Source organism: Dermacentor albipictus, chromosome 1 (assembly GCF_038994185.2).
Source record: "Dermacentor albipictus isolate Rhodes 1998 colony chromosome 1, USDA_Dalb.pri_finalv2, whole genome shotgun sequence".
NCBI lineage: Eukaryota > Metazoa > Arthropoda > Arachnida > Ixodida > Ixodidae > Dermacentor > Dermacentor albipictus.
Genome location: NC_091821.1, coordinates 374,796,097 through 374,817,029, shown reverse-complemented (window position 1 = coordinate 374,817,029; position 20,933 = coordinate 374,796,097). Strand labels below are relative to the sequence as shown.

The following is a 20,933-nucleotide window of genomic DNA, read 5'->3' as shown; positions in this document are numbered from 1 at the left end:
ATTTTCCTTCAAAAACATCTGGTTCAACAATACTTCGTGCTGACTGCTCTCGACTAAGCGCTTGGACGAAAGTTCTCATTATTTCGATCTGTTGTATAATGTTCCTTTGCAGTTCCATAACACTCAAGTCTAGGCTCACCTTCCCGGCAGGCGTTTCCTCTTTGAGGGTGCCACGTCGTATGGGTTCCAGAACGAGTTCGCTCAGTGTCTGCAGTTGTAGATTCACTGTCACCGATCCTGTTTGCACGAGGGCTTGGCGGCTGATTGCAGCTTGTTGCAGTACCACGTTGATCAGCGCGGTAGAACTAACTTCAAGAGGAAGGTCCGTCGCTGGCTCACCGTGCACTTGGTATCGGGTGAACACAACAGACTCTAATGACGCCTGGTCGACGAAAAACGTCACCCGCATCGCTGGTCTTCGAAAACTGTCGGCTGCGCCAAAATGTAGCGTTCCTAACTAGAACGGCAACAGAAATGACATCATCTAAGTGAGACGGGTGTCGTCCGCCATTTTATTCCAGCTTCTTCGTTCTCACTTCTCCCCTAGCACCTTCCTTCGTCTTCTTTCATGCGTCCAGCGCAGACCGCTTCAATATATATATATATATATATATATATCACCTAAAAACAAGTTCTAAAGCACTCAATTTGCGCAGCATAGGCACATGGCAGGCACATGTGTTGACCAATCTTTTAGGACCTACTTGACCATTAGGCGTTACTGCAGTGCCACTAGGTCATATGCAGTTACAGTCACATGGAGTATCAAGCTGCACTTGCTTCTATCGGTCTGTACTTGTTTCTCGTGTGCTGCTTTATATCCAAAATTTCCAAATATAGCTGAAATTCGCCCAAGTTCAGCTTTATCGCATTTTGCACCACTGAAATGGGACATAACGAGCACCGAACCTGGTGAATGTGTATAACAATACACAAAACACAAAATGTTATTGCACTGTATACTGTGGTGTCGTAGATCTCTGAGCCATGGGTTTTTAGTTTTAAGAGGATGCTACAGCACGTCCCTAGTGTTCACGTAATGTCATGTCACAGAGCTCTATATACAAACTGCGTGTATATTAAAACCAATTTGTGCACAACTATCAGCCCGTTCTGACACTGTTTTTGCCGCACTCCACACATGTGCACTCCTTTACGCACCGTTGTCAGAAATACAATTTATACAGCAGGTGCTTCTTATCTATGGTTGATAGCAACAGCATGTGCGTTTGCTTTTCTTTCTTTCTTTCTTTTTTCAAAAATCAGAACTCCCTTTAGCTTAAGACCTGTTGCTCCAAAGAAAGACCAATATGGGTGTCACATAGTGCACTTCTGACCGCAGTCTAGCCATGTTGGGATGGAATTTCTCGACTGAAATCTACTTTGTTGCACAAGCTGCAAAAGGGAGCCAATCGTGGTCGAGAAATTCAATACCAATCAGGTTTGATCACAATCAAAAAAGGCCCTGTGGCACTGGTGTAAGATTCAGAGACACAATTAACAGTGAACATATCCCACCCTGCACCACACCTTATATGTGAACATAAAGAGTGTCAAGAACAACTGTCCTCATTCACATGCTAGATTGCAAACTGAGAAGACCAAAATATTGAAGCCAACCGTGAGTTGTTCCATGGCAGCCTTTTGTTGCTTGACTTCTGCAAGAACAGCTCTGTGATTGTCAAGTTGCTCCTTGATCAGGCTTTGACTGGCCTCTTGCATTCCGTGAAGCCGACTCACTGCCAGCTCCTGGTGCAGTGATATAGAATGCAGCTGCAGCTCTAGAAATCGGCTAGCAATGGCAGGTGCTTCCACAGCTGCAGCAGACCTTGGCTGACATGACAGTGACTCAAGGGTTGCCTGCAGTGAATAGACAACATTTGTAATATGGTTGATTAAGGCCACAGCTTTCAGTTAACTGTTTTGCTTAATACATTCTGGTTTGTGCTGTTCATACAAGTGACACACTATATAGTGTGTCACTATAAGTGCACCGTATAAACCAGAATATGGGTCGATACCGTACCTAGAGGGGGAAAAAGCTGACAAAAGGCATTCTGTGCTCAAGTAACCTTATTATTTATGTCCAGCAGTCACACGTCCTTGGCGTGACCACCTGCTGGAGTCAGGTATCAAAGCTGTCGTAGCTTTCACATGAAGACAACTGCTTCTTGCTGCCTGCTTCCCACAGACAGTAGTCTTCAGTGCCGTTGAGGAGATTGCTTAAAGGGCCCCTCATCATATCTGGCCATATTTAGCGAACAAGCGCAATGTATACAATCATGTCTGCAAAGTATTACACCCCTAAGCGCCACAAAATGAGCTGAAATTTAAAACCAAATGCCGTACACCCTTCTCGTTGCGGATGCCGCGCTCCCAGTTGGAGTGAATTCCAGCGCTGTGACGTCACTCACAGTGACACGTGAATTCGAGCATTATTTAAGGCAATACAGTCAAACCCCACTATAACGAACCCATTTACATAAAATTATTCTGAATATCGAACAATTTATGAACATTATATAGTTACGAAGTGATATATAGCAAAAATTATGCTTACACGGAACAAAAATAGCAGCAACTCCTGATATATCGAACTTCAAGCAACGCAAAAGTGTCCTCAGAAGTTGGCTATCCCTCGCGGCAGCGGGGAAACCCGGTGGCGCAACTCAATTCCATCGCTCTCCCTAGCGTGACCGCACTGCATCAGGTGAGCCATTGACATCCCCCAGCAAAAGATAAAATGATCCTGGCCCACCCGTAGTGCTTGCTCAGACAGCCAATCAAAGGCTCTTGTGCCCTCGTGCAAGATGGCGCAAGTGTGAGTTGTCTCACTGTGTTTATGGCTCATTGTGTTGGTGCCTTGTGGGCCTTCCCTCACAGTCTTGCCGTGATGAAGTGGCAGAATTTGCTGTGAAGCTCAAAATCATAGATCGGGTTGAATGTAGTGAGAAGTCGGATGTCCCCGCAGCATGCAAAATTCTGAGGAGCACTCTCAGCAGGATTTTGAAGAATAAGGGGGAGATACGGGCTAAAACGGACAAACTCGAAACCCAGTGCCCACGGCACCCGACACATACAGACGGCCATGTACAAGTAGTTCATTCGAAATTGCTTCAGATGCCCGCCAACTATCCGCCAATTTCTACCAGGTTCCAATGCGCGATTGTGCTCTTTGATCCACTTACATCTGCCTCAGTGCTCGTGACTGTGGCACTGACTTATACCTCTAATCAGGTGTGCTCGTTTACAATGTGCAAATTTGTGCACTGCAAGAAATGAGGCTAACACAACAACAGCGCATGTGTGAGACCATCACTGGAAGTGCGCCACTAAGCAAAAACACACACGACAGACAGAGAGACAGAGAGAGAGAGAGAAAAGAAGGCAGGGCCTGTGATGCATCCTTCAAGCGATCCTTCTGCACCATTATGGAAGAACGCAAAGAAGGAATTTCACTTGCAGAGGCTAGACGACTGAAATTGGAGAGAGCATCTATGTTGGCAGTGACACTCACCCCCTGAAGTCATGGGTTCACGACACTTTAAATATTTCTATCTCTGCTATTAACAAACTAATTTGAAAACGAGCAATAAAAACAGCGCTAAACGACGGGACGAGTGAAGGGACACAGACAACGGTGCTCGTAATCATGAACCAACCAGCCCAAATGCGTACTCTTTTGTAATTTGAAAAATTCTTGAGTATAACAACCTCCAGCGTGTAACCAAAATTTGCCATGAGGCCTGGTGAGGGGTCCTTTAAGCGGCACTTTCTGAAAGCCCCCACAACAAAGTCATTGGGCAGTGATCGCCACTACCACAACACCTAGCTGCAGACGGGCGATGGTGGGCCAGTGGTGGTCTGTTGGCATTTTCGGATTTCCACCAGTAATACACTGGTTGTAAAGCTCACGGACTCGGTCCCTGAATGGTTTATTCAGAATAACATCCAATGGCCGGAGGGTGGACATCATTCCTGACGGAATCACAATGAGCTCTGTCCTCATATTGTGGAGTGTTTGTTTCACACTTGCAGTCAACTAGCCACAAGAATCTCAAATGGGACGATGGCCCATGCCTAGACTAATAACTTCACCAGTTCTTCCTGCGATGTGTGAAAGTCTCTCGAGCACCAGAAACAGAATGTAATACTGCTGTTGCTAGATTAGCACATTAAATAACACATTTTTTGAATGAGCTTTCGTATTTAAAGCATAAAATCTTTGCCTCACTATCCAATGTGAAAAGCGGTACTGATGGCTTGTTGTGATGACAATGGCAATGACAGTGGCTTGGAGCCACAAAGGCCACTCGAATTTTGGAGGACACGCTTTGACGGTGAGCTGTTACTGACACAACGAATGTGGGTTCACATCAAACTGCAGTGCCCATACAATCTGAGGAGCAATTTTCTCAGGAATAAGGCATGCATTAGAATAGGGTAAATGAGCCAAACCATTTGTTGCGAGCTGCTGTATTCTCTTTGAAACTTGAGGACGGGACAAAAGTCAGCATTTCCAGTAGAAAAATATGTGTCTTCGACATGTTCACCATCACCTGGTGCTGCCAAAACATGCAGCAACTATTTTGGTCATGATTCGGGTCACTATTCCAGTTAGGTGTGTGCGTGCTAGCCAGTAAAGTTTGAATTGTCTGGTAAAGGCCAATTACTGGATCAAAGTAGCAAAAGTTTTGGCCCATTGAAATACATAGGCACTGTTCCGAACCTTCCATCGTAATCGAATTCACAAAAAAATTGAACTAGCCAGAGTCGAATTAACAGAAGCATATTGTACATTTTTTAAAAATAAAAGTTCAATGTGCAACTTTAAGTCATATTTTTTACCTTTCAGTCCACTACTCTCGTTTGAAATAATGTATACCCAATTGCCAAAAACATGCATTCTGCTGGTACTGACATTGCAGGAATGCACAAGTATGCTTTATAGCAACTTCAGAGAGTGGCATTGTGTAGCTTTGTCGGATTTCTAAAGAGCTGCTGTTCCTTGCCTGTGCTTGCCATTCCAGGTACTGGTAAACCATCTCACGTGACTTTATAACTATTGCCATGGAAAGCTATACCAGGTAAAAACTCCACTGCCGTGTTGGTTAGTTTGCTTCTGCAATACTTAGTAACGTACACACTGCAAAAGCTTAGAGAGCTACGATCGTTACTTCAGTCTGCATATTGCCTGGCTTGGGCACGCAAGAAAATGTCAGAAAGTTTATGTTGCAGTATTACATACAATGCATTGCTTGGCTTTATACTAATAATGGTACTAGCATGATTTTTTTTTTTTGCCATAAATAGTTGTATAGTGATCCAACTTTCGATAGTGTCAATAGTACCATCGATAGTTTTGCATCACTAGCACAGAGCCATCCGTTGGTATTTGCATGCAACAGTGGTACTAGCTAGGTCAGTTTTGGAGATTAGTCTTGTGGCTAGGCATTTTGAAGACATTTGCGGTCACAAACTGCTCATTGCTTATTACACCCAGGACACTTACCTCTGAAGTAGGAGATTTCTCTGGTGGTGTGCATGCTGGATAGAAGCTTTTGTCAGGTTTGGGGGTGCTGCTCTGCCGAGCCCAATGCACAGAACTAGCGCTAGAATGAGCAGACAGATGTAGGGAATCACCCTGTCCTCCTCTTGATGGTTCATCATTGTTGTCGTCATCATGGTAGCCATCTGCAAAAACAAACACAGCAACCAAACTTCATTGAACGCCTTTAAGGGCTCTCCATTATTATTATTATTATTATTTTGTATTCAATGTGCACACAACAAATAATAAGCTCATACAAAAAAGAATGCCATTGCGAAAAATTTGGAGGACGTTTAGGCTAGAAGTCTGCCAAGTGTGTTCTAAGGCTCTTCGTTACTTTCAGTGTAAAAAATGTTTGTACTACTATTGTGAACAACCTGCAAGCCACTGCAGTAGCTGAGCACAAGGTTGTGGGTTCAAATCTCAGCCATAGTGGCTGCATTTCAATGGGGACAAAATGCAAAAATGTTTGTTAATGAACCCAGGTGGCCAAATTAATCCACAGCCCTCAACCATGGCTTATTTCACAGCCCCAGTGTTGCTTTGAGACATCAAAATTCATGAACCAATCAAAACCCACACACACTAAGAAAGCACACGCTGGGATGCAAAGCACACCACAGCTAAATCAGCAGTCGTATCGGGGATTGATAAGCATAAATGTAATGCAGAGGTGTGACGTGTGGAATATAAGGGCAATCCTCAAGAAAACTGCACCAGTCAACACTAACACTGCTCTGTGGTTTACTAATAATCATGTATTAAGATGGTCCATTCAGTTCAAGAAACTGCGTAACCTTACAAAAGGAATGAACGAGAAGTGATAATGCTTTTAAAGCTTTCTTTGCTTCTTCCTTCGATTTTTGCGCTGCTGCTGCTGCTGTTTCCTTGCACGCCGCGTCGGGGGGGTGGTTCAAAGCATGTCTATACATGGCAGGACTGTGGCAGACAGGATAGGCGACATGAAAAACTCGTTTGGACCTTTGCACCACGTCGGGTGTGCACAATGTCCTCTGGAGCTCCCTGGGCATCGCCATAATACTCTCTCCATGGCTGCAATTATCAGTGACCCCCTGCAAAAGCATTGCAGGAACTGCAGTGCTTACCTTTCTACTAAGGTGCAACCATCCAGAGGGGAGGTATATGGAATAGTAAGGAGGAGAGGGGGGGGGGGCAGAGAATATATAGAACCGACGCAGCCACGAAACTCTTGGAACTCTTTGTTCACAGCTCACATAATTGGGGGAGGGCGATGTGAGAAGGTGAGGAAATGCTACAACTTGGGTGCCTCAATGCACGCGCCTCCAAGGCACCCTCTAGCTACTACTAGACATGACAGCGGTGGTGGACAAACTGAATAAATTTAAGTTCAAGGGACGGTACATAGTAAAGACTATGCAAATTAGTCAAGCGGACAACTGATGCACGGCGTGCAGACTCAAAGATGCATTAAAGCACCGTAGCATATAGGCGACATTGTAACACCGTAGAATCTAGGCCTCGCACTTCAACAATTCTGTGTCTGCTGTGGTAGATTTGTGCTGATGGCACTGCCTGAGGTCACGGGTTTGATTCTGACCTTGGCAGCCACGCTTCAACGAAGAGAAAATACAAAAACGCTTGTGCACTTAGGTTTAGGTGCTCGTTAAAGAACCTCACGGGTTTAAAATTAAACCTAATTCTGCCACTACGGCATACCTCATAATCTAATGTGGCAAAGTAAAGTTTAACACTTCTGCCTCGAGGTGACGTGCCGCGTGAGGAAATGACAATACTAACCTTCTCGGAGGTTATGAACAATGGCGCATAACAATGGCTCAAGCAAATATGTACGTCTGGCTTTGTTTTCTGTGTACTATGAAGATGAACAGCAGTGCTACACACAAGCTAACATTTACCATTAACTCACCACTCTCATATTGCACTAAACATTGAAGAAATGATACATTCCCCATCAACATCACCGCTAATTATCACCAATCAAAGCGAACAGCAAAGAAAGCTTCACTTACATTTATATTCACAGTGTGGGGCAACCTGCATAATCTCTTTCTATTTAAAATTTATTACATCTGATTATTCTAGGGGTAAAGATGCATAGAGACAAGCAAATAGAATAGAAGATATTTAGCCACATGCAATCTTTTTTTTTTTTTTCAGCTTGGCTAATTAGCCAAGCTGTTCCCATGGCAAAGTTGGGTACAAGAAAGAGAACTATAAAATGGCAGCCATAATAATGACAATAACAATGGTTGTGAAGTCGAATGCTGTGACTAATAACTGCCCATTACATTCAGTCATCACCATACATTGTAAAATAAAAGGCAGCTATTGCGAGAATTTCAGAAGTAGCTACAAGATCTGTAATTATTCTGGTGTTGTAGGATGCATTTTCCATAGACATAACATAGCATGATAATGGCAAGAGCAAGAGAGAACCATAGAATAACACGCAAATGCAGTCTTTGCAAAGCTTTATGCTGTGGAAAGCACCTGTGCCCATTTCCTTCCGCATACCCATGTCGTCCAGTTTCCATGTTGTGATCAAGTTGAGAGCAGGTCTAGATATGGGAGAGAGGCACCATGCAACCTCCCATTCTCCATCACTCTTGTGACATGCATACCCCTTTCCCCAACCCAGCTCATGGGAAAAGGAAAGGTATTCGACAGAGGTCATTTCCCTCTCAAAAGGAAAAAAGTATAAAAGCCCGCCACCGTGGCAGACCCTCTCTCTCTGGCGCCCGACCTCTAACCTGCTCGATTGGATTACCTGCTGCAACCTATGAGTGACCTCATTTGCCTGTCTATCCCATGCAACGAGGCAAGACTATTTATTATTTATTACAGAGTACACTTCTCTCTGCCAGTGTCTCTTATTGCTTATAGCAATAAACATTGTTAGAGTTGACGCCGCTGGATACCTTATTCGTTTGAACGCGACATAGCTGCGATCACATGCGCTATTGGTTGGGGAGTACCACAGAACACCTGTGTGCGGCTAGATCCGGAGCTCGCCTTCATCCCTAGCCGCACGCAGAGCGAACGCCCACAATGCTAAAGGAACAACTCCATCATCTTAATGGCTAGCAGCCTTCTCAATGCAGAGAAATTAAAATAAAAGTTGAAGAATCTGCCCTCTGTGTTTGTTAATGAACTTAGAATACACATCAAATCTTAATATTGCTGTGAAGAACACTTACCTGACATCTTAGACACAAGACCTCAAACTCGTGTGAAAAACTAGAAATTTTCATAATGTAAGAAAGTACGTTGCCAGGCTAATTGGTACACAGGCATTAGGACAAAGCAAAAACATACGTACACAGCACACACAAATGCGACAAGGAAGGCAGACAGACCTGGCACTCTCTTGCTACTTAAGATTTAGTTAAAGGGGCCCTGAACCATTTTTTATCGCAGTGGAGAAAGGCATTTCAAGTGAAACTAGGCTATTTCAGAAATACTTTGCCGCAAGAAGTACTTCAATGCATTCAGCAGAAGCGGAGTTATTGGCAATCAAACACAGCCTCCGCTGTGCTCCCGTCCTTTCTTCAAAGCCTTGCACTGCGAAGGCTACAGCGCAGTGCGGTGTGCCACAAAGCTCCGCCTTGTAAATGTCATTGTGGCACGCAGTTCAAATTTAATTTGGATGTTAATGTAGACGCCACGTCTTCCGCCTTTGGTGCCTACGACGTGCTAAACATAAAGCCGAGACCACACGTATGCTTGCGGACGCGCGCTAGCTCGCGTCTGCGGGCCTAGCGCCTGCCGCGCCTCTCGAGTAATGGTGGTTTGCATCCACAAAGACGCGTGACAGCGCGCGCTCACTGGGCTCACTCACGGACTCACTCACGGACTCCTCGGCAGGCGCCGCTTCGTACTTTGTTACTGACAGCGTTTCAAGATGCTTCGATATTTATAAACGTAATTGTTATATTTTTATAGCTGTTAGATCAGTGCAAAAAGGAAGGAAGAACCACATTCTTGCATGAAATAAATCTGCTTCACTGAAAGTTGAACGCTCCGCGCTGTAGCTGCGTAGCCAGGCGCGCCGACGCGAGGCAACCCAAGCGCGCGATAACAGAGAGGAGCTGTTCCCTGAGATCACGCCGCGTTTCGATGCGTACGAGCCATGCCGCACCGTGTGCGCATGCGTGGGCGCGTGAACGCGAGCTTGCGCGCGTCCGCAAGCGTATGTGTGGTCTGGGCTTAAGCCAAACGCGGGCCCCTGCAGCGAGCTGCAGTGCTCTTAGCCAGTGGACTTGTGGCAGTACCCCATAGCGGCTGCACTATTTACTCCACGTAGCCGACTACAGCTTGATGTCAGCTATTGGCCAATAACAGCCGTCTAAGGGAATGACGAAATAAAGCGTCCAGAAGACAGTGGGAACAGGGCCTTCTGTTTACAAAAAAAAGCGTTTATAAAGGAAGTGACTTTGCAATCTGCTTGCAAGCTCCACGCACTGTGTACAACAGCAAAACTTGGCTGAGATGTTCACACCAGCGTATGCTACCTGCAGACTATGTTATTTCACCAAGCCCGAGAGGTGGTTTACGGCCTCATTGAAGTATAAGGGGGTGATCATTCTTAAGTTTTATTTAAGTATCACTTATTGCAGATAACATAATTCTGGTCCTTGAGCTGGATTATTCAGAGGTGGGCATTACTGGCACAAGAACTCAAAGCACAGATTCATGTAATTAGCAAATGTTCACTAATTAACTCAACTGATTACTTTATGGTACATATGGCAATTTATGAATTGTAGCCGGTGAGATTACATCCTCTTGGACTGACTTCCCCGATTGACACCACTTTGGAGACATGTGCCATCAAACTCACCGTAAAAATGAACTTTTTTCATTAGAAGCTCTTTTATGCACAGAAGCACAAAAGTAACTGGAACACCCAATTATTTAGTCCCAAAATTTGGGAAATAATATCTCGAAACTGATGTGATTCTGGAAATTCATCTAAAGTAGATGAGTCTTGCAAGCTCAGTGGCTCCAATTTGTAAATTACAATATATGCCTTAAGGTAATTAATTAGGGAGTTAATTTTTGAATATGTGCTTTGATTTCTCATGCTATAATGTCTGCCCCTATGAATAACACAGCTTAAGGACAAGAATTATGCTATCTACCACAGGGGATTTTTTAAAATTCCACAAAACAAAACTGATCACCCCACATATGAGATGAAGCCGGGAACCAAGAAAAAATGATAAAATGAAATTTATAAACATATCAAACATATTAAAGGAGCATACTGAGTCTAATGTCTGCATGGCTGTATGTGTTGGGCTTAAAGAACAGGGAAGAAACATGTCTTCCCAGCTTGTACAATTCGTGTGCACTGTTCTTTATATCCTTTCTGTGATGTAGGCCCACCCTTTACGTAATCAGCACTGCTAAGCTAACCATACTCACTGGTGACACTGGTCAAGTTCAGGCGCTCCTGAAGGTCATCCAATTGAGCAGACACTGTGGAGATCAGGGTCCAGTCTGATTGCCGGCAGCCACGCTCAAGGGCAAGCTGCAATGCCGCCCGTTCCTTCAGCAGCAGGGTATACCGCGCACCCCGTCGGGAAGCCTTGCAAGCCATCTTTTCCATCACCTACATCACCATGCCATCAGAGTAAGCCCTCTGAGCGCGCTGAAGCCCGCTGACGTGGTAAACTGTGCACACAGGCATTGCTTATTGCACTTTTACAGCACGTAGAAACCAGTTCACGTCCAAGCATTTTTCTCACTTATGCTGTTGCTCTGAGCAACACAAACTTTATTTACACCTTTCGTGTCATCCTCATTGTAAGCAAACTTTACACTATGGATTGAAATGACAGCTCATTTCAATGGGCCTTTAAAATATCTGCGTACAATAAATGTGAAAGAGAGGGCTGAATGTTTAAGTATTTCTGTTCTAGCAACATGCACATTCCTTACATTTAACATTTCTATGACATTACATTTTGGCATTGATGCCATGTAGACACTTTGATTTCCATTGGTGCTTTTTTGTGTACGTGTTGGCCTTTCAAGAAATCAGGTTCTACTTGCAAGTAGTGCCTCTGCGCACATTCACTCTCTGTGCTATCTTTATCTACTTTATTGTTGGAAATCGAAGTAAGGAAAACAGGCTTTTCAGTAATATATGTATTGCTGTAAGCAATATCAAGGCAGCAAGTCTCTCAAATTTAGTGACTGAACACCAACTACTCATAAGGGTAATGTAATATTCCAAGTAACCTTTTTAGCAAGGTGACAAGATACGCAAGGTGCTCAAGGCAAGTGAAAAAATGAGGTCAAAATGGTGCTCTTTTCATAGCATTAATATGTTGGGACAGACATTAGCAACAGTCAAATCTGAATGATGTATAATGCCCACTAAGGCTACCCAAGAACATGCCAAGTAGCAAGAATAGAATTTCCAATGTGCCAAAGCAGGCTATAGTCTATTTCGCTGTTTCCTCCTTCACAACTCTTCGAAAAAGAACTATATGATGATCTATTTATGGTCGTTTTATAGATGGCATACATGAAAGACAGCACCCTTCCAGCTTCTGTAATCTACACCACAAGCAATCACTGCTGCATGAATTTCTGCGTAAACGGGGAAACACATCATCTACCATTACAATGAGAACCAGCAAGAAGTGTTGAAGCATATTCATGGACAAAACAAGAGTTGTACTTGGGGACAAAGTGAAAAGAATGGACAAGAATACACAACAAAGGGTGCAGAATTCTTGTCTATTCTTGTCCAGTATTCTTGCACTGCTCCCAAGTGCTCTCGTAACACATGAACAAACTCAATTTTCAACCCTTATGACAGAACACTTCATGCATAATAAATTTTTGACACAACAGATCTAAGCTTTCTTTGGATTTCCTGAACAACAAAGACCACTTTGCCACAATTACCATGCAAATAAAAGCTTGACAATGCTGACAGTTAATTTCAAACATACTTTGAGCAAACTACACTTGCAAACAACTGTCTCCGACAATTGAGGGAAAGCTACAGGGGTACGGTGTCTATGTACATGCTAGAGCGCCAAGAATTCCAACGAAGTTTGGAAGTGCTCTCTGTATTGGTTTCTCAAAGCTGATACTTAATCAGTATAGCTACTTGTGATAGTTCCACGTTTTTTTTTTGCAAGGAAAAGAGCAAATAAAAATTAAATTTTAAATTTAACTCTGGGTAATGCATATTATGTCTTACTTTAATGTAAGTGTTGTAGTAAATAAGAAAGTATGTTTTTCATTCCACAGCTTAAACAAATGTAAAGGAGCATAAATAGATTTAGTACACTGCTGCCTACTCACAAGTGCCGTGTAGTATGCAGCCTGAGCAGTCATAATCTCTGAAAACATCTCGGCAGCCTCGTCCAGGCAGCCTGAATTCATGGCACACATGGCTAGGAACATCTTGGCTTCTTGTTTGATGTTCCTCAGTTCCTGCAGGCTGGTCGCACCACGACCACCTGGCACACAGAACAGACGGCCTGATGGTGTCACTGGGCTCCTGGTAATGCGATATGTCTCAAGCATGGTGAGCACAGCCTCCCAGTAGCGTGCCGCTTGATCTTGAAAGGCCTCCGCTTCTTCCTCTAGGCCATCAGCATGCCTGTGCGATGACTGCACAGCACAAACAACAAAGTTACTTCCTATTGATTCAGGTTGTTTTCTACTGATTTATGTAAACTTTCATATGGTCCCTTCAGTGTGATTCCTCTATCATAACTTTACTACTGATGGCAGTGAAAGATAAGTAATATATTCCCACAGAAAGGGCAAGGGACCTGGAAAGAGGGCAACATAAAGGGACAAAAAAATTTAATTAGATTATGGGGTTTTAAGTGCCAAAACCACTTTCTGATTATGAGGCACGCCATAGTGGAGGACTCCGGAAATTTCGACCCCCTAGGATTCTTTAACATGCACCTAAATCTAAGTACACAGGTGTTTTCACATTTCACCCCCATCGAAATGCGGCCGCCGTGGCCGGGATTCGATCCCGCGACCTCGTGCTCAGCAGCCTAACACCATAGCCACTGAGCAACCGCGGGGGGGTGATCAAGGGACAAGAAAAAAGAATTGGTGCAATAGCAAAATACTCAGAAGCTTACGTTAGGTGATACAACTAGAAAATTTTTATGCAGCTACATATTTATGTTAGTATGCATGTAAGGAAGGAAGTGACTGTGGGTCCGTCAGTAAAAGTTGCTTAGTGGGCCTGCTTTAATGGAACCCCGTTTCCTCTCTGCCTTGTGTGTGTGGTTATAACGCACTTCACCTCCTGTTCACAACATACTGCTGCCAGCAAGCAAACGGATGAAATGGTCAATGATGACAGCACTCTCCCGCCATCTTCTAAACTTTTCCAGAGTCTCATGGTCCTGGACAAACTTGTTTAACCCCTTCTTGGGCATAAAATTTTGGTTGAATCGGCGAGAATTGTAGCCATTCTAGTCATTGCATTCCGGGTCAACAACAGCCTGACGCGCTGGCTGCGGTGGCGATGGCGGTTGCCACAGAAGTTGCAACAGAAGCCCTGAAATCACATGGCAGAGTGCAGGCGACCGGAGAAGCTGTCAAACTATTTTTCTTTTCCCCTCCTTGGACCTGTTCATGAAACGCAGGTCATCCATGATGCCATCCTGGTTGTCGATGCAGGTGCCACGAAGGTGTCCGCTAACAGATCAGTGTGGAGCTATTCGGTAGATCACGAAAGTATAGGAGCCATTGCACACTTTCAGTCGACTTTAACTGACGTCATCTAACGTGGAGTTGTCAATAACACAACTGAAATCTTGCAAGTCGGTAGGTGTCGGTTCGGTTTCTCGCAAGGCTTCTGTTGCGGCAGCGATGACTCTGGTAGTGGCACTTCGAATGATGCTGAACAGATGGCGCAGTCAGTCCATGATGATAGTTGCGAAGACGGCACTCTCCTTCACGGGCTTCAGCACAATAATTTAAGAGACTAAGCGACTGCTTGTCTGTTGGTTACAGATGCTCAGTTTGACTGCTTTAATAGAACCCCGCTTTCCCTCTGGTCCATGCACATGGTTATCACGCACACTTCCTTCTGCTCACAACATGTGTACAGTAACACCAATGCTCCTCTAAGTTCCTAAATGGCTTTTGTCATAACCTACTATCACTGAAACCATGCAAAGTGGTGCGAGAATTTTGCAATCATGTTTCATAACTAGCAACTGTAAATAGTACACTTGTGTTTTTTTAACATTTGCAATGTTATAGCTGCTGTTGTACAAATGTCAACCAGACATGAGCACTTTCATGAGGGCGAGCCCTCACGGGGACTTTCTTCACCTTCATTTGCCCTAATCCTTATGTGGTGAGGTGAGAGAGGGTGTGGTGATGATGTGAGGTTAAATGAGGAAAAGGCGATTCGTACTGCTGAACTACAGAAAAGTTACTCAGATAGTATGCACGGCGGGTTTCAAGCCTAAAGTTTTGAAGTGTGCTGGCAGGAAGTCTCTCTAGTGCAGATGCATGTCAAAGCCCACATTTAACTGACTAAACATCATAACTGGCTGTTGACGTTAGCTATAGCTAAACCTATTTAAAGCTGTAGCCACTAAAAGTGGCAACGAGAACGGGAAGAGTGACGGCAACTTTTTGGCATCACTCCGAGATTGGATTGGATTGGCGAAACATTTATTTGAGCCTGCAGTAAAACACGCCCTTGGGTGCGCGCTCCGGACGAAGCCTACGTCGTCCTCTGGGCACTGGCTGCACGGCCTGGGTCCCCGCTTGCCGTTGCTGGCTCGCTGGGTCCCTGCCAGACCAGCACCTCGATGATCTGCTGGACAGCCCAGAGTTGTTCGTTTTGATTGTCGCTACCTGCAGCTGCTTCAAGTCGCGGCGGAATCCTCCCAGATTTGGCTTCTTCCTGGTACTTGGTGCAATTCCACAGCATGTGTGCGAATCTGGCCATCTCCCTCCGGCAGACTCTGCACTTGTCTGTCGGGTGTTACTCGGGATACATTCTGTGCATCAGCGATGGGCTGGGGAATGAGCCCATCTGCAGCTGTCTGAATATTTTAAAATGGCTTGCTCTCAACTCAGCCCCGAGCAAAAGGGTGGGAGAGTTCTGCGACCCACGCGGAAAGCCTTCGTTATCTCATTGTAGTCGGTGACTCGGTCCTTGGCGCTGAACCACAGCGGCCAGTCGAGTGAGGTGCACTCCATTAGCGTGCGCGCCTCGGTGTGTGTCATCTCGTTGCGGCTGGCATTGCGGTCTGACGCCTCACCTGCATGCGCCGGGAACCGCTTGATTCTCACTTGTCATTTGCTGCCGTCATCCTTCTTGGATTGAAATTGAAATTGGTTTATTCATTACAGATTACAGGTTATACAAAAGAATAATATACAGAAGGTCCCATAGTCAAAGACTGTATCGGGACCTCCTGTTATTTATAAATATGTGTCTTCTAAAGCAACGAGGAGAACTACAAATAAAATCATATATAAGGAAACATGGAAGAAAGGAAGTACTGGAGAATGCAAAACAAAATTAGGAGTTACAATAAATCTAATGAAGGAAGTTATACAACTGCACGGAGAAAATGCAGCAAAACTAAATGAACTAAACGAAATTGACACTAACAGACAAAAAAAATTTACATCATAAAAATTCACCTTGGTTCACGCATCGTCCTCTTCGTCTTAATAATAAGAAAAAATGTTTGTACCACCAAGCAATGACCACACGTTTCCTGTCATCATGGAACAAGTACAAAAATTGCGATAAAGAGTGTCAGTCCCTGCTTAGAACAACCCGTCATAATTTCTTCACTCCGACCTGTCTACAATGTTAACCAATAATTTTCATAGATTCTGGCGCATCATCAATCCGAGTTCCTATCCTGATTTAGTACTAATTAATGCTGACGGACAACCAGTCACTGAAATTGAGTGTTCGCAGCTTCTGAACGATGCATTTTCGTCAGTGTTCACCAATGAAGATATAACTTCTTCGCCAATATTAGAGCCATTGCCCAGCATTTCCATGCCAGAAATTGTCATCAGTGAATCTGGTATTCTTGCCCTGTTGAATAACCTCAAAATTACTACTAGCTCTGATCACCTTGGTTTCAATAATAGGATAATTAAAAATGCTTCCTTAAACATTTTACAAGTGCTTTCAGCACTGTTTTCACAATCATTATTATCTGGCATTATTCCTCAAGACTGGCGTATAGCCAAAGTAATACCAATTTTTAAATCGGATGATCGCTCTCTTCAACTTTACTATCATCCTATCTCATTAACTAGCAACTTATGTAAACTTCTTGAGCACATCATACATACACAAGTCATCAACTACCTAGAAGACCATGATATCATTTTCAAGTACCAGCATGGTTTTCGCAGGGGTTATTCATGCGACACTCAGCTCGCCTGATTTACTAACTATATATTTTCCACATTTAACGAGGGATTCCAAGTTGACGCAGTGTTTCTTGACTTCTCTAAAGCTTTTGATCGCATTCCTCATCACAAGCTTCTAATCAAATTAACACACTTAAATATTCACCCAAATGTTCTTGCATGGATTAAAGATTTCCTCTCCAACAGGCAACCATTCACCTGTGCTAATGGCTTTAACTCTTCTTCTGTTCCTTTAACATCTGGAGTCCCCCAGGGCAGCATACTTGGTCCCCTACTTTTCTTAATTTTTATTAATGATCTACCCAAATGTGTCTCATCTCAAATTCGATTATTTGCAGATGATTCTGTTATATATCGTAATATTAGTAATGACGCTGATCGACTTTCCTTACAAGCTGATCTTAATGTGGTGACCGCTTGGTGCTCCTCGTGGTTATGTCTTTCAATATGTGTAAAACCAAGCTAATGTCATTTACCAACCATTCCGCTCCACTTCCTAACACCTAGTTTCTCAATAATGCTAGCATAGAACTTGAGCCAACTTACAAATATCTTGGCCTTCATCGTCAATCTGACTTAACTTGCATTACCATATTAACACCGTCTTAGCATCAGCTAACCGAGCACTCCGTCTTCTTAAGTGTAACCTCAAGCACGCACCTTCACACTTAAAAAAACTTGCTTATATCACGCTGATCCACCCAAAAATTGAATATGCTTCTGCCATATGGGATCTTGATCAAGCATACATTATCAACAACATTGAATCTCTGCAAAACCGTGCTGCTGGCTTCATCTTTTCTGATTATTCATGCTTCACCAGCGTTACATCGTTAAAACAATGTGCCGAGTTGGAATCATTATCACGTCGACGCCAGTTTGCTCGCCTAACCTTATTTCATACACTTTATCACTATTCAACGGTTCACGATGACTTCTTTTCACCACCCCCTGCAGTCTTCCCACGCCGTGACCAGGCTAACAAAGTAAAACGCATAACGTGCCACTCATCGCTCTACGCAAAATCATTTATTCCACGCACAATAATAGAATGGAATAACCTACCATCACGCATAGTTACTGAAGTCAACTTACCATCTTTCCAAACCTTGTTGCAAGAAAACGGTTAGCGGTAGCAGACTAGCTATTACTTATTGTTATATGTACATATTAACATATTACGTAAAAAAGTTCTTGTGTTTTCATGACTTAGTGCATATACCCCTTGTTCAAATCTATTTATATAATGTTCCTTGTGTGTGTGTTTATTTCATGAAGTTTTATTTCTTGTGTATGTTTCATGTTTGTGTCCCCCCGCTATGTAATACCCTCGCATGAGGGCCCTTAGGGGTAATGTAAATAAATAAATAAATAAATAAATAAATAAATAAATAAATAAATAAATAAACAAACATGCAATACAAACAACAACAACAACAAAAGAATTTCAAAATATACATGACCATAAATGCAACAATAGAAAAAAAAAACTTCAAAATATACATGACCATTAATAAAAAAGAATGGTATCAGAACAGCGGAATATTTCAAGTAATAAGTGTGAAAGAAAAAAAAAAGTTACTGTAAAATATTTTCTGTTAGAAAAAAATTCTTCAGATGTTTTTTAAATATGGATGTTGAACGCAAAGTTTTGACGCAAAGTGGTATGGAATTCCAAAATGAAAAAGCTAAAAAATGAACTGATTGTTTGCCATAGTTGGTGGGCACCTGAGGTAAAATGAGATTATTGTTTAAAGCAAATCTAGTGACATTAGCATTTATCAGGAACTTGATTATTCAATAATTTAAAAATAAATATACCCAAATTATACAACACAGTTTCTTTGACAGACAGAATGTTATTAGAGTGTAGCAATGGGAGAGCACTAGTATTATAGGGACTAGAGGTGACTATTCTAATTGCTTGGTTTTGCAAAGTTAGAAGTGAACTGAGGTGAGTATTATATCTATTTCCTCAACATTTAACAAGTAGTTAATGTGTGAGTGTATAAAAGCACAATATAGCGAGACAAGTGTAGAACGGTTAAAGAACTGGTGGGCTCTAATCAGTAACCGAATGCAGTAAGCAACTTTCTTTTTAATATTCGAGACATGATAATGAAACTTGAGGTTAGAGTCTAGTTCTACCTCTAAGAATGAGCAATGAGTGCTGGAAGGGATTAAATGGGAACCAAGACTCAGCAATGGAACTGAACAAGATGGTTTCTGGGGATAATTAAATACAATAAACTTGGTTTTCGAGGGATTAATAACAAGATTATTATTTATACACCAGCTTGTAAACCTTAGCCAAGTCATTATTGAGTTTAGTAACCAATAATGAAATATTTTTGCCATAGTTAATAATGGTTGTGCCGTCGGCGTACAATACACAGCGTGAGGATGTGAGACAGTCAGGCAGATCGCTAATGTAAATTAAAAATAATAAAGGTCCAAGAATAGAACCCTGTGGTACCCCTAGGTTAGTAACCTTAGCTTCGGAAAAAACATTAGAAATTTTAACTATGTTATGTCTATCCTGCAGATAGGTTCGTAGTAACATTAGTGCTGCCCCAGTTATGCCTATAGCTTCCAACTTTAAAAACAAAATGTGATGGTTGATAGTGTCAAAAGCTTTCGTAAGATCAATAAAAACTGAACCGGCAAAATACCCTTTATCAATAGCTTCCTTTAAGTGATCCGTTAGGGAGATAAGAGCAAGGTCGGTCGAATAGCCAGGATGAAAACCATACTGACAATTGGAAAGAATATTAAATTTAGACAGGTAATTGGTTAATCGAGTAACAGTCAACTTTTCAATCACTTTACTAAAGAATGGCAGTATACATATTGGGCGGCAATTTGTTGGTAAAGAACGATCGCCTCTCTTGAAAACTTGAATTACTTTTGCTCGTTTCAGCTCAGATGGAAAAATGCCGGTCCTGAATATCACCATCATCATCATCATCATCATCATCATCATCACCACCACCACCACCACCACCACCACCACCACCACCACCACCACCACCACCACCACCACCACCACCACCACCACCACCACCACCAACACCATCATCAGCCTGGTTACGCCCACTGCAGGGCAAAGGCGCCTCCCATATTTCTCCAACTACCCCGGTCATGTACTAATTGTGGCCATGTTATCCCTGCAAACTTCTTAATCTCATCTGCCTACCTAACTTTCTGCCGCCCCCTGCTACGCTTCCCTTCCCTTGGAATCCAGTCCGTAACCCTTAATGGCCATCGGTTATCTTCCCTACTCATTACATGTCCTGCCCATGCCCATTTCTTTTTCTTGATTTCAACTAAGATGTCATTAACTCGCATTCGTTCCCTCACCCAATCTGCTCTTTTCTTATCCCTTAATGTTACATCTATCATTCTTCTTTCCATAGCTTGTTGCGTCGTCTTCAATTTAAGTAGAACCCTTTTCGAAAGCCTCCAGGTTTCTGCCCTGTACGTGAGTACTGGTACAGCTGTTATACACTTTTCTCTTGAGGGATAATGGCAACCTGCTGTTCATGATCTGAGAATGCCTGCCAAACGCACCCCAGCCCATTCTTATTCTTCTGATTTTTCACCGCCTGCCTTGGGTCACACAGCACCGCGTGGCAGTCATGGTCGGCGATGGCCAGCGCTATGGCCACCGTCTCTGCTTGCTCTGTCTTGGAGTCTGAGGGAGCTATGTTTATTTTGCCGACTTATGGTCAAGCGCCTAAAAGAAAAATTGTGTGGCACGCTTTGACGATAGGAATGGCACTAGACAACTGGTCTTGTAAACTAAGCTCACGGGCCAAGCAAATTTTTACTTGAAATTGTAGAAAATGAAGGTAACAGAAGGATGGCAGCCTTTTCAGCATTAGGATGACGAAGGGCGGGTAAAGCTTAATGTTTTTTTGTGCTGAGGGTGAGGGAGGGCAGATAGTTTTTTAGAGAT

General features: G+C 43.2%; 1 protein-coding gene across 10 annotated transcripts in view; it reads right to left on the bottom strand.

The window, feature by feature from the left end:
• The window catches only part of LOC135901762 (platelet binding protein GspB-like), a 115,868-nt gene that overhangs the window by 20,558 nt on the left and 74,377 nt on the right, over window positions 1-20,933 (bottom strand). For all 10 annotated transcript variants that reach the window (XM_065431610.1, XM_065431609.1, XM_065431604.1 and 7 more), the window contains 4 exons: window positions 12,881-13,192; window positions 10,982-11,168; window positions 5,513-5,694; window positions 1,621-1,860 (listed from right to left, as the gene is read on the bottom strand). In XM_065431610.1, coding sequence (XP_065287682.1) covers window positions 1,621-1,860; window positions 5,513-5,694; window positions 10,982-11,168; window positions 12,881-13,192 — 921 coding nt within the window. The remainder of the gene's footprint in view (window positions 1-1,620; window positions 1,861-5,512; window positions 5,695-10,981; window positions 11,169-12,880; window positions 13,193-20,933) is intronic.